Source organism: Hemitrygon akajei, chromosome 26, assembly GCF_048418815.1.
Source record: "Hemitrygon akajei chromosome 26, sHemAka1.3, whole genome shotgun sequence".
NCBI lineage: Eukaryota > Metazoa > Chordata > Chondrichthyes > Myliobatiformes > Dasyatidae > Hemitrygon > Hemitrygon akajei.
The window spans coordinates 46,451,441-46,465,992 of NC_133149.1; the positions used below are offsets into that span (position 1 = coordinate 46,451,441).

The window sequence follows — 14,552 nt, forward strand, 5'->3', positions numbered from 1 at the left end:
AGTGCAGAATCTTAAACCCAAAGCTCCACATCATATAACTTTGCTTCTGTTTTGTTAAAAAGTGGTGAATAAAGTCTCACTGGACAGTATTGGGATGTTGGACAGGTAGCAGACTGCCAGACAAGCCTTCATAGCCACTGCACAATGGGGCGAACAAAATTTGGCCACTGGCCTCTACTCATTGTGTTCTACAATCAGTTCTTATCTGAAGCAAAATATTTTCAAGAGTCTGTACTTTGGACCTTGAGACAAAGAGAACAATGTTCACTTACTGTTTGTGCTTCAGTTTGCAAGGAGTGTTGGCGTGGTAACTTAATGGGGCCAAACATGCAAGGACCAGGTGTCTGAGGGCAGGGCAGGGGCTGGGTATCCTGTGGTGAGTGACTCACTACCCAACAGCCCAGTGCCTAGGACCAGAGGGCACAGTCTCAGAATAGAAGAATGTCCTTTTAGAAAGAGATGAGGAATTACTTTAGCCAGAGGGTGGTGAATCTGTGGAACTCATTGCCACAGATGCTTGTGGAGGCCAAGTTATTAAGTATATTTAAAAAAGAGTTTGATAACTTCTTGATTAGTAACGGCATCAAAGGTTATGGGGAGAAGGCAGGAAAATAGGGTTGGGAGGGAGAATAAATCAGCCAAAATGGAATGGTGGAGCAGACTTGATGGGCTGAATGGCCTAATTCGTCTCCTATGTCTTATGATTTAAGTCAACTCACTTCACCTTCTAAAAGGGCAATTAGGGATAGGCAAGAAACATGGTCCTTGTCCAGATCCTGATAAATGAGCAAAATCTCACAACCACACTCATCCCCAAGCATCAAAGGACAAAGGGCACTATCATCATCAGAACATCTTCAGCTCCCTTCTCATCACTAATCGCCAAACCTGAAAGATTGTCCTGCAGTGTCCCATGGATTGTTTCTTCTCCAGAACAGTGAAGTAAGCAACTTTGGAGAAAAAAAATTATTGGGACATTGGAATAGTACTTACATTTTCTGTTTAATTTAATGGCTGTAATTTATTGGTAGTACAAGTGGAGGTGGAATATATATACAGTGGCAGGCAAAAGTTTGGGCAGCCCTGGTCAAAATTTCTGTTACTGTGAAAAGTTAAGTAAAAGATGAGCTGATTGCCAAAAGGCATAAAGTTAAAGATGACACATTTTTAAAATATTTTTAAGCAAGATTACTTTTTTATTTCCATCTTTTACAGTTTCAAAATAACAAAAAAGGAAAAGGGCCCTAAGCAAAAGTTTGGGCACCCTGCATGGTCAGTACTTAGTAACATCCTCTTTCGCAAGTATCACAGCTTGTAAACGCTTTCTGTAGCCAGCAAAGAGTCTTTCAATTCTTGTTTGGGGGATTTTCACCCATTCTTCCTTGCAAAAGGCTTCTAGTTCTGTGAGATTCTTGGGTTATCTTGCATGCACTGCTCTTTTGAGGTCTATCCACAGATTTTCGATGATGTTTATGTTGGGGGACTGTGAAGGCCATGGCAAAACCTTCAGCTTGCGCATCTTGAGGTAGTCCATTGTAGATTTTGAGGTGTGTTTAGGATCATTATCCTGTTGTAGAAGCCATCCTCTTTTCATCTTCAGCTTTTTTTTTTTTTACAGATGGTGTGAATTTGCTGGTATTTAATTGAATTTATTCTTCCCTCTACCATTGAAATGTTCCCCGTGCCACTGGCTGCAACACAAGCCCAAAGCATGATCGATCCACCCCCCGTGCTTAACAGTTGGAGAGATGTTCTTTTCATGAAATTCTGCACCCTTTTTTCTCCAAACATACCTTTGTTTATTGCAGCCAAAAAGTTCTATTTTAACTTTGTCAGTCCACAGGACTTATTTCCAAAATGCATCAGGCTTGCTTAGATGTTTCTTTGCAAACTTCTGATGCTGAATTTTGTGATGAGGATGCAGGAAATGTTTCCTTCTGATGACTCTTCCATGAAGGTCATAGTTATGCAGGTGTCGCTGCACAGTAGAACAGTGCACCACCACTCCAAAGTCTGCTAAATCTTCCTGAAGGTCTTTTGCAGTCAAATGGGGGTTTTGATTTGCCTTTCTAGCAATCCTGCGAGCAGTTCTCTTGGAAAGTTTTCTTGGTCTTCCAGACCTCAACTTGACCTCCACCATTCCAGTTAACTGCTATCTCTTAATTAAATTACAAACAGAGGAAATGGCTACCTGAAAGCACTTTGCTATCTTCTTATAGCCTTCTGCTCTGTGGGCATCATTTATTTTAATTTTCAGAGTGCTAGGCAGCTGCTTCGAGGAGCCCATGGCTGCTGATTGTTGGGACAAGGTTTGAGGAGTCAGGGTATTTATAAAGCTTTGAAATTTCATCACCTGGCCTTTCCTAACGATGACTGTGAACAAGACATAGCCCTAACAAGCTAATTAAGGTCTGAGACCTTGGTAAAAGTTACCTGAGAGCTCAAATCTCTTGGGGTGCCCAAACTTTTGCATGGTGCTCCTTTCCTTATTTTCAATCTAAAATTGCACAAAACAAAAATAATACACTAATCTTGCTTAAAATGTTGTAAAGAATGTTTCAGCTTTAACTTTATGACTTTTGGAGATCAGTTCATCCTCTACTCGCTTAACTATTCACAGTAACAGAAACTTTGACCAGGGGTGCCCAAACTTTTGCATGCCACTGTATTTGATAGGCTGGATGAAGGATCTGCCCTGAAACAATGTTGGTGACACTCAACACAAGATTTGTAAATCTGTATCTTTCAAAAGACAGTCAAATCCCCATTTAAACATAAAACAGAACAATACAACATAGGACTAAGGCTGTTGTAAATCTTGTCAAGAAGAAAAGAAGAGCTTACGAAAGGTTCAAAAAACTAGAGATCTAGAAGATTATAAGGCTACTCGGAAGGAGCTTAAGAAGGAAATTAGGAGAGCCAGAAGGGGCCATGAGAAGGCCCTGATGGACAGAATTAAGGAAAACTCCAAGGCATTCTACAAGTAGACCTTGTAGATTGAGTTTAAGAGCCGAGAGGTGATGTTGCAGCTCTTTTGGACACTGGCCAGACCCCACTTAGAGTACTGTGCTCAGTTCTGATTGCCTCACTACAGGAAGGATGTGGAAACTATAGAAAGGGTGCAGAGGAGATTTACAAAGAAGATGTCTGGATTGGGGAGGATGCCTTACGAGAATAGGGGTAAGTTTTTTTTATGCAGAGAGTGGTGAGTGCGTGGAATGGACTGCTGGCGGTAGTGGTAGAGGTGGAAATGATAGTGTCTTTTAAGAGACTCCTGGATGGGTACGTGGAGCTTAGAAAAATAGAGGGCCATGGGTAAGCATGGGTAGTTCTAAGTTAAGGACATGTTCGGCACAGCTTTGTGGGCTGAAGGGCCTGTATTGTGCTGTAGGTTTTCTATGTTTCTATGACAGGCAATTTGGCCCATGATGTTGTGCCAATTTTGAAGCCAGTTTATACTGAAAGTCCTCGTGTGTATCATCCATATCTCTCCATTCCCTTCTTATTCCTGTGTCTATATAAAAACTCAAACTCTATCAAACTGCCTGATACCACTCGTATCCCTTCTAACCCATTCCAGGCACCTACCACTCTGTGTAAAAAATGTTTACTTCATGACACCTTCAAACACCACCACCACAACCCCCCAACCCCGAAAAGCATGTCCTCCAGTGTTTGACATTGCTACCCTCAGAGAAAAGAGTCTAACTGTTTACTCTATCTCTGCCTCTCATCATTTGCAGGCACCCTAAGTTGGACTCATATTCATTGTGCAATGAACCAGAACTGATTAGAGACCCTAAGGTAAAAGAACCCTTCGGGGCAAGTGATCATAATATGATCAAATTCACCCTGAAATTTGAGAAGGAGAAGCTAAAGTCAGATGTATCAGTATTACAGTGGAGTAAAGGGAATTACAGAGGCATGAGAGAGGAGTTAGCCAGAATTGATTGGAAAAGACTCCTGGATGGGTATATGGAGTTTAGAGAAATAGAGGGATATGGGTAAGCCTAGGTAGTTCTAAGGTAAGGACATGTTCGGCACAGCTTTGTGGGCCAAAGGGCCTGTATTGTGCTGTAGGTTTTCTGTGTTTCTAACACTGACTCATCCCTGGCACAGCAGCAATGGCTGGAATTTCTGGAAGCAATTTCAAAGGCACAGGATATATACATCCCAAAGAGGAAGTGTTCTAAAGATGACATAACTGTGGCAAACAAAACCATAAGACATAGGAGCAGAATTAAGCCACTTGACCCATCTAGTCTGCTCCGCCATTCAATCATGGCTGATCCTCTTCCCCCTCCCCTCAGCCCCACTCCCCAGCCTTCTCCTCGTAACGTTTGATGCCATGTCCAATCAAGAACCTATCAGGCTCTGCCTTAAATACACCCAACAACACGGCCTCCACAGCTGCCTGTGGTAATAAATTCCACAAATTCATCGCCCTCTGGCTAAAGAAATTTCTCCACATCTCTGTTTTAAATGAACGCCCCTCAGTCCTGAGGCTGTGCTCTCTTGTCCTAGATTCCTTCACCATGGGATGAATCTTTTCCATATCTACTCTGTCTGGGCCTAAGAAAAGTCAAAGTTGACATAAAAGCCAAAGAAAGAGCATATGATAGAGCAAAACATTAGTGGGGAGTTAGAGGATTGGGGAACTTTTAAAAATCAACAGAAGGCAACTAAAATGTCATTAAGAAGGTAAAGATGGAACACGAAAGTAAACTAGCTAATAATATTAAAGAGGATACCAAAAGTTTCTTCAGATACATTAAGTGTAAACGAGAGGCGAGAGTGGATATTAGGCCGCTGGAAAACTATGCTGGAGAGTTAGTAATGGGGGACAAGGAAATGGCAGATGAACTGATAAGTATTTTGCATCAGTCTTCACTATGGAAGACACTTGCAATACAGTGGAAGTTCCAGGTGTCAGGAGTCATGAAGTGTGTGAAGTTACCATAACCTGAGAGAAGGTTCTTGGGAAACTGAAAGGTCTGAAGGTAGGTAAGTCACCTGGACCAGATGGTGCACACCCCAAGGTTCTGAAAGAGGTGGCTGAAGAGATTGTGAAGGCATTAGTATTGAATTGAATTAAATTGAATTTATTTCTTGCATCCTTCACATACATGAGGAATAAAAATCTTTACGTTATGCCTCTGTCTAAATGTTCAATGTGCAATCATAGTAATTTATAATAAATAGAACAGTCAATGTAATATAGAGTACACTCAAATCAGCATGAGTTAATCAATCTGATGGCCTAGTGGAAGAAGCTGTCCTGGAGCCTGTGGTCCTGGCTTTAATGCTGTGTTATGTTTCCCGGATGGTAGCAGCTGGAATAGATTGTGGTTGGGGTGACTCAGGTCCCCAGTGATCCTTTGGGTCCTTTTCACACACCTGTTCTTGTAAATGTCCTGAATAATGGGAAGTTCACAACTACAGATGTGCTGGGCTGTCCGCACCACTCTCTGCAGAGTCCTGTGATTGAGGGAGGTACAGTTCCCATACCAGGCAGAGATACAGCCAGTCAGGATGCTCTCAATTGTGCCCCTGTAGAAAGTACTTAGGATTTGGGGGCCCATACCAAACTTCCTTAACTGTCTGAGGTGAAAGAGGCGCTGTTGTGCCTTTTTCACCACACAGCTGGTGTGTACAGACCACGTGAGATCCTCGGTGATGTGTATGCCAAGGAACTTAAAGCTGTTTACCCTCTCAACCCCAGATCCATTGATGTCAATAGGGGCTAGCCCACCTCCATTCCACATGTAATCCACAACCAACTCCTTTGTTTTTGTGACATTGAGGGAGAAGTTGTTTTCTTGACACCACTGTGTCAGGGTGATGACTTCTTGCCTGTAGGCCACCTCATTATTGTTTGAGATTAAACCAGTGTAGTATTGTCCGTAAGGTTAGTTAGCAGATTAGAGCTGTGGGTGATGACATAGTCATGGGTATACAGGGAGTAAAGGAGGGGGCTTCGGACACAGCCCTGAGGGGCTCCTGTATTGAGAGTCAGAGGGTTGGAAGTGAGGGAGCCCACTCTTACAACCTGCTGGCGATCTGACAGGAAGTCCAGGATCCAGCTGCACAAGGCAGGGTCAAGGCCGAGGTCTCTGAGCTTCCTGTCGAGCCTGGATGGAATTATGGTGTTGAATGCTGAACTGTAGTTCAAGAACAGCATTCTCACATAAGCATCCTTCTTCTTCAGATGTGTAAGGATAGTATGTAGAGCAGTAGCTATTGTGCCGTCTGTTGATCAGTTGTGTCAGTTGGTGAATTGTAGAGGGTCCAGTGTGGGTGGTAACATGCTGCAGTTGTAGTCCTTGACCAGCCCCTCAAAGTATTTGCTGAGGATTTGGTTACAATTTAGAAAATTCTTTGGGTTATTTGGTTTTTCACTCTCTAGTCCCATTTTTTCCAAATATTTTTTTAAACCTTCTTTGACTGATGTAGTTTTTAAAGAGTGGAATAGACTAGGTATAAATGTTTTTAGGATCTGTTTGTTGGAGATAGTCTTTCTTCATTTGATCAACTATTAAACATAATCTTCGTAAAGCTCACGTTTTTAGATATTTACAAATTAAAGACTTCTTGCATTCTCAACTTCATACGTTTCCTAAATGTCCAGATAAAAATCTAATTGTTACAATTTTTACTCTGAAACCTTTTCAATAATGAGATCTATTTCTAATATTTATAGTATGTTGTTGGCAATGAGAAACATTCCGTTAGATAAAATTAAAAACCTCTGGGAACAAGACCTACAGATTTCAATTGATGAGGATACCATAGAACCATAGAACACTACAGCACAGTACAGGACCTTCAGCCCTCCATGTTGTGCTGACCCATATAATCCTTAAAAAATGTACTATCCCACACTACACCATAACCCTCCATTTTTCTTTCATCCCTGTGACTGTCCAAGAGGCTCTTAAATACCCCTAATGTTTTAGACTCCACCACCATCTCTGGCAAGTCATTCCAGGCACTCACAACCTTGGAATGAAATTTTTAAAATTTGTTCATACCTCTTCGTTATGTGCGCGTCATTCTCTTTTACAATTTAAAGTGGTACATAGAGCCTATATGACTAAAGATAAGCTCTCTCGTTTTTACTCAGATTTTTCTCCATACCGTGACAGGTGTAACGTCGAAGAGACCTCTCTAATTCATATGTTTTGGTCCTGCTCACGGCTTCTTAAATTTTGGGAAGAAGTATTTCAAACTTTCTCAGAGCTTTTTGAAGTAAACTTTAAACCGAACCCTCTGACTGCCTTGCTTGGCACTGTTGGAGGAAATAATTTTACTCTTAAGCCGAATGATTTGCATATTTTGGCCTTTATTTCTCTTTTAGCCAGAAGAATTTTGTTGCTTAAATGGAAAGATGCTGCTCTGCCTGCTCATGCCCATTGGTTGATTGATGTTATGTCATGTTTAAATCTAGAGAAGATTAGGTGTTCTATTTCTGTACCTAGAGAAGATTTTTCACATTATGGGGACCTTTTTAGAACTACTTTCACAATCTTTGACTTGTTCAGCAATGATGATGGCTATTGTATGTTTGGATTTACGATTATGTTCAGGATTTTTTTTCTTTTAACCAAACAGCTGGTTTTTTTTCTCTTTTTCTTTTTTTTGTTATGGGGTTTTGATTTTGTTTTAGATTAGAATAAAATATGCCTTTTCAATATCACATTTAATTTACCATATACAGGTATGGGGCATTTCAACTTTGTTTCTGTTTTCATAATATCATAATGTATTTGTATTCATCTATGCAAGTAATCAATAAAAATATTGAAAAGAAAAAAAAATTTGCTTATTATTGAGGTGAGTGTGACAGGATGCCAGTCGTTCAGAAATGTTACCTTGGTCTTTTTTGGTACAGGGACAAGGGTAGATAATTTGAAGCAGGAGAGCACTCTACACTGGAAGAGTGACAGATAAATAGGTCACAGTCAGCATGGTTTCCTCAAGTGAAAATCTTATCTGACAAATCTGTTGGATTTATTTGAAGCAATAACAAGTAGGATAGATAAAGGACAGTCAGTGGATGTTGTTTACTTGGATTTTCAGAAGGCCTTTGGCAAGGTGCCACACATGAGGATGCTTAGCAAGCTATGAACCTATAGCATTACAGGAAAGATTCCAGCATGGATAAAGCAGTGGCTGATCAACAGGAGGCAAAGAGTGGGAATAAAGGGAGCATTTTCTTACTGTCTGTGACTAGTGGTGTTCCACAGGGGTCTGTGTTGGGACCAATTCTTTTTATGTTATATGTCAATGGTTTAGATGATGGAATTGATGGCTTTGTTGCAAATTTTGGAGATGATACTAAGCTAGGTGGAGAGAGAGTAGTTTTAAGGAAGTAGAGAGGCTAGAAAAGAACTTAGACAAGAGAATGGGCAAACAAGTGGCAGATGGAATACAGTGTTGGGAAGTGTATGGTCATGTACTTTGATAGAAGGAATGAAAGGATTGACTATTTTCTAAATGAAGAGAAAATACAAACAACTGAGGTACAAAGGGGCTTGGGAGCCCTTGTGCAGGATTCCCTAAAGGTTAATTTGCAGATTAAGTCTGTGGTGAGGAAGACAATTGCAATGTTATCATTCATTTCCAGAGGACTAAAATATAAAAGCAAGGATATAATGTTGAGACTTTATAAAGCATTGGTGAGGCCTCACTTGGAGTATTGTGAACAGTTTTGGGCATCTTATCTTAGAAAGAATGTGCCGAAGCTGGAGAGGGTTCAAGGAAGGTTTATGAAAATGATTCCAGGATTGAATGGCTTGTCATATGAAGAGCACTTGATGGATCTGGGCCTGTATTCACTGGAATTCAGAAGAATGAGGGGTGACCATTGAAACCTATCAAATGATGAAAGGCCTTGATAGAGTGGATGTGGAGAGGATGTTTCCTATGGTGGGAGTGTCTAAGACCAGAGGACACAGCCTCAGAACAGAGGGGTGTCAATTCAGCACAGAGTTGAGGAGGAATTTCTTTAGCCAGGGAGTGGTGAATCTGTGGAATTATTTGCCTCAGGCAGCTATGGAGACCAAGTCTGTATGTATATTCAAGGCAGAGGTTAATAGACTGATTGGTCAGGACATGAAGGGATACTGGGAGAAGGCAGGAAATTAGGGCTGAGAGGATAATTAGATCAGCCATGATAAAATAGCAGAGCAGACTTGATGGGCCAAATGGCCTAATTCAACTTCTACATCTTATGGTCCTTGTGGTCTTATTCCTTCTGGGTAGCCTCCAACCTGACAGCACGAATGTCAGTTTCTCCATCTTCTGGTAATTACTCCCCACCTGCCCATTGTGGTTCCCCTTTCACACCTTCTCACCATCCATCATCTCTCTCTGGTTCCCCTCCTCCTTCCCTTTCTCCCATGGTCCACTCCCCTCTCCTATCAGATTCCTCATTCAGTCCTTTACCTCTTTCACCCATCTCCTCCCAGGTTCTCACTTCTTCACCCCTCTCCCACCACCTGGCCTCACCTATCACCTGCCTTGTACTCCTTCCCCTCATCCCTTACTCTGGCTTCTTCCCTCTTCCTTTCCAGCCCTGATGAAGGGGTGTGTGTGTGTGTGTGTGTGTGTGTGTGTGTGTGTGTGTGTGTGTGTGTGTGTGTGTGTGTGTGTGTGTGTGTGTGTGTGTATGTGTGTGTGTCTCAGAGACAGAGAGAGTGTGTGTGTGTCTGTGTGTCAGTGAGTGTGTGTGTCTGCGTCTCTGTCTCAGTGTGTGTGTCTGCGTGTGTCCCTGTGTCCCTGTGTCTGTCTCAGAGACAGAGAGAGAGAGAGTGTGTGTGTGCGTGTGTGTGTGTGTGTGTGTGTGAGTGAGTGTGTGTGTCTGTGCGTCTGTCTCAGTGTGTGTGTGTCTGCGTGCGTTCCTGTGTGTGTGTGTGTGTGTGTGTGTCTGTCTGTCTCAGAGACAGAGAGAGTGTGTGTGTGTCTGTGTGTCTCTGTCTCAGTGTGTGTGTCTGCGTGTGTCCCTGTGTGTCTGTGTCTGTCTCAGAGACAGAGAGAGAGAGTGTGTGTGTGTGTGTCTGTCTGTCTCAGAGACAGAGAGAGTGTGTGTGTCTGTGTGTCAGTGAGTGTGTGTGTCTGCGTCTCTGTCTCAGTGTGTGTGTCTGCGTGTGCCCCTGTGTGTCTGTCTCAGAGACAGAGAGTGTGTGTGTGTGTGTGTGTGCGTCTCTGTCTCAGTGTGTGTGTCTGCGTGTGTCCCTCTGTGTGTGTGTGTGTGTGTGTGTGTGTCTGTGTGTCTGTGTGTCTGTGTGTGTGTGTGTGTGTGTGTGTGTGTGTGTGTGTGTGTCTGTGTCTGTGTCCTCTGGCCTCTTACCTTCCCAAGTGGGTGTGGACCATCCACAGTCTTCCCATCGTCATCCGGACCCCAGCTGTAGGAGATAAGAAACAGGGAATGAGTAAACCACACGAGCACCATTGGTCAAGGTCAGGTCTAGTTGGCAAGTGCAAACTTCAGAACTCAACTTGAATGCCCCAAGGCTGGCCCTTAAAGAGCAAAGTTCCTTCAAGGAGCCCTTTTTAGATAGCATCAGGAAATTAATTTTTTTGAAATAGGGAATCCTGGAAACCAACAGGAAAAAATAAAGAAAAAGGCATCAGGCAGAGCAAAGCAGCTGGAGAGAGAAAGGTGCCTAAAACACCTTTTCAATTTGTGCACAAGAGTTTAAAAGAGATAACATACAACATTACATCACAGTACAGGCCTGTTGTATCCACTCTAAGAACAACCCAGCCTTTCTATCCTACATCGCCCTTCATTTTTCTATTATCTATATGCCTTTCTAAGTTACTTAAATGCCCTTTATGTACCTGCTTCGACCCACCACCCCAGCAGGGTATTCCACACATTCATCACTCACACGTACATCGAAACATTGTGAAATGCATTACTTTGTGTAAAACCTTACTAACCCTAAACCGTACGTGAATGTAGGAGGAGACTGGAGCATCAATAGGAAACCCACATGGTCACGGGGAGCCTCTACAGACTTCACAGACAATGTCGGGGATTGAACCCTGATTTTACAGTTGGTGCTGTGAAGTGTCATGCTAACCACTTACATGACCATGCAATTTACTCATTACTCTCATCCAGAGGTGTATTTTTGCACACCTTAAGGTATGAAGTTTTTAAAAAATATACAAGGGCTCCTGATTGCTCTTTTCTTTCTGCCAGATGGACAGTGAACAATATTATCCATTTTCACTGACTGAAGGCAATGAGTAAAGGATGCCTACCAGAGTGACCAGAATCCACTGACGTTGACCTGCAGCAAAACAGTGAGAGACTTTACTTTTTCCACTTTTATCTTGCATGGATTTTTGGTCAGAGGCCAAACAAGATTTAAGATTAAATACAGCCTGCTTCCAGACTGAACATGCACAGCAACAGAATTCAGTGAAATGCTTAAAGCAGAACGCCCATGTAGTCAAAGCAAGGATATCATAATCAGTTTAAAAATCTATTCTTTGCCCTGAGCTTTGAAGCGGAATTTCTGCAGTAATCCAGGAAGCCTGAAAGTTAATTTGTGAAGAACAAGCTCCCCCCACTGGTAACACACACAAAATGCTGGTGGTACACAGCAGGCCAGGCAGCATCTATAGGAAGAAGCATAATCGACGTTTCGGGCTGAGTCCCTTCGTTCAGTCTTTCTAACTGAAAGAAAAGATAGTAAGAGATTTGAAAGTAGGAGAGGGAGGGGGAGATCCAAAGTGATAGGAGAAGACAGGAGGGGGTTGGATGAAGCCAAGAGCTGGAAAGGTGATTGGCAAAAGGGATACACAGCTGGAGAAGGGAAATGATCATGGGACGGGAGGCCTAGGGAGAAAGAAATGGGGAGGGGAGCACCAGAGGGAGATGGAGAACAGGCAGAGAGAGAGAAAAAAGAGGGAGGAGGGAAAATAAATCAGGGATGGGGTAAGAAGGGGAAGAGGGGCATTAACGGAAGTTAGAGAAATCAATGTTCATGCCATCTGGTTGGAGGCTACCCAGACGGAATATAAGGTGTTGATCCCCCAACACTCAGAGTGGTGGGTGCATAGAAATCCTGGCAGGGGTGGGGCACATTAGACGCTGCTACATTTAGGGCATTTAAGACTTAGATGAGCACATCTAAGGAGGGAAGGGTCAGATTGATTTTACTATGTGTCAAAATGCTGGCACAACATTGTGGGCTGAAGGGTCTGTACTGTGTTGCACTGTTCTATGGTTTCAACAGCCGCCACAGAGCTGGAGGAGGAGCAAGTCATCCTTGACATGAGATGCTGCCCAAGAGAAATGAGGAAAGAACTCAGTCCCCTGGAGAACTCCATTGCTCTCAGCACATCCTTAGGTTGTGTTGGGTTTTAATACAAATAACACAAATGACACATGTTTTGAATCAAGATCATGTCAACTGGCACTTTCAGAATGCCTGCAGACAGGGAGACAGCAGATGCTGGAATTTGCTGACAAAGTGAGTGGTCTTTGCAAGGGACATTCCCAATCACCTCAAGATACATCAACAAACTATGAAAATGCTAATTGCTTTTATATAGCACCATCCACATTCATTTCAGGATTACCTGAGGGCAATGAAACGCTATTAAATGTAAAGATTGAAGATTAGCTTTATTTGTCACATGTACATTGAAATATACAGTGAAATGCGCCATTTGCATCAACAATTACAGTCTGAACATGTGCTGGGGGCAGCCCGCAAATGGTGCCATGCTCCCGGTGCCAACATCGTATGCCTACAACTTACTAAACCAAACCCATACACCTGTGGACTGTGGGAGGAAACGGGAGCACCTGGAGGAAATCCATGTGGTCACGGGGAGAATGTACGAACCCCTTACAGACAATTAAACTTGATTGTTGGTGCTGTAATAGCTTTAAATTAACCGTGACACTACTGTTCTGCCATGCTTCAATCAGTACTCTCAGGCACTATAAACGGTTACACCACCTCACTGTTCCACCGTTGGATCTATATGTTGGACACCTAGTCACTGTAATCAGACTAACATTCCAGAGACTGAAAGCCCCATCAGACCGATCATCTCCCAGATCAGGCACACAGCATGACCCAACCCCCTACCAATTACTGGACCCAAGATAGTTTACTTGGCTACGGAGTACAATAGGTTGAGGCAAATTCTGTGGGTATATCCAAAGAGGAAATTGATAAGATTCCTGATTGGTTAGGACATCAAGGGATATGGTGAGAGGACAGGTGTATGGTGTTGAGTGGGATCTGGGATCAGTCATAATGGAATGGCAGAGCAGACTCAATGGGCTGAATAGCCTAATCCTGCTATATCTTGTGCACTCAACAATGATACACAGCACCCCCACTGACCCACCCCATTAGGAATACAAACCTGCAGCTATAAATATCATTGATCTGAAAGTGCTTGTTGAAAGCCATTGCCTCAATGCTGTCGGTCAAGGGTCCATCCAGCACACGGATACCTGTAGGGGAAAGAGAGAAGATCCCATCAGCAGTGACAAACTGACATCAGGAAAACCTTTCTCTCTGCACTCATGACAATGTGGCTAGGCACAGCTCATTGCCATCTAGAAATCTGCTACCAACACTACTGTTGCTAGTAGACACTGAGTAGACTTTAGCAAGGCCTTTGACAAGGTCCTGCATAGGATGTTGGTCAAGAAGGTTCAGTCACTCAGCATTCAAGATGTGGTAGTAAACTGGATAAGACACTGGCTTTGTGGGAGAAGCCAGGCTAGAGTGGTAGTAAATGGTTGTCTCTCTGACTGATCTGCATGATAATGTGATCAATTGGATCAGCAAATTTGTGGATGACACTAAGGCTACGTCCACACTAGACCAGATAATTTTGAAAACACCGGTTTCGTGTAAAAACGACAGGCGTCCACACCAAGCGTTTTTGAAAATACCTCCGTCCACATTAAAATGGGTATTTGGGCGAATCTCCTCCTACTGGACATGCGCAGGACACATCTACAGAAAACAAGCGACATGTTTGGTGTCGAATCTTGCAGTGAAAGTGCGCATTTGTGCAGTTACAGACTAGAAAAACTTTAAAGGAAATTGCCAAATAACGGACAGCTGTTGGCTGTCGCGCAGGAAGACTTAAAATTTAAAAAATAACAAATACTGGAGTGTATAGAGGCAACTGACAGGGCGTTCACGGACAGTATGACCCGGCTGACGACGAACATTGAAAATCTGACCAACTCTGTTGCATTAATAAAGCACCTTGTTAAATGTATAAAACATGTCTGCATCAGTGTTATCTTGTATTTCCATACAATGTTACAGTAGGCTGTTACACATCTATTGTCAGAGAAGTACTTGCAAAAATAGGTAAACCACCTTCATACAAGCAAGGACAGAAAACAGGGCAAAGTGAGTTTACTTACTTATTCAGTAAGTAATGGGTCAAAGTATTTGGTGAGTACATTTCTAACTCTTCCGGCTTCAGCCTCATTGTCGCCAGTTCTGAAATTGTTAGGTTGCGTTCAAGAAAACAATGAAATGCTGTGCTGC

General features: G+C 42.8%; 1 protein-coding gene across 7 annotated transcripts in view; it reads right to left on the bottom strand.

Moving 5' to 3' along the window:
• LOC140716953 (proprotein convertase subtilisin/kexin type 7-like) overlaps positions 1–14,552 on the bottom strand; it is a 287,410-nt gene that overhangs the window by 190,110 nt on the left and 82,748 nt on the right. For all 7 annotated transcript variants that reach the window (XM_073030136.1, XM_073030133.1, XM_073030137.1 and 4 more), the window contains 2 exons: positions 13,402–13,492; positions 10,352–10,406 (listed from right to left, as the gene is read on the bottom strand). In XM_073030136.1, coding sequence (XP_072886237.1) covers positions 10,352–10,406; positions 13,402–13,492 — 146 coding nt within the window. The remainder of the gene's footprint in view (positions 1–10,351; positions 10,407–13,401; positions 13,493–14,552) is intronic.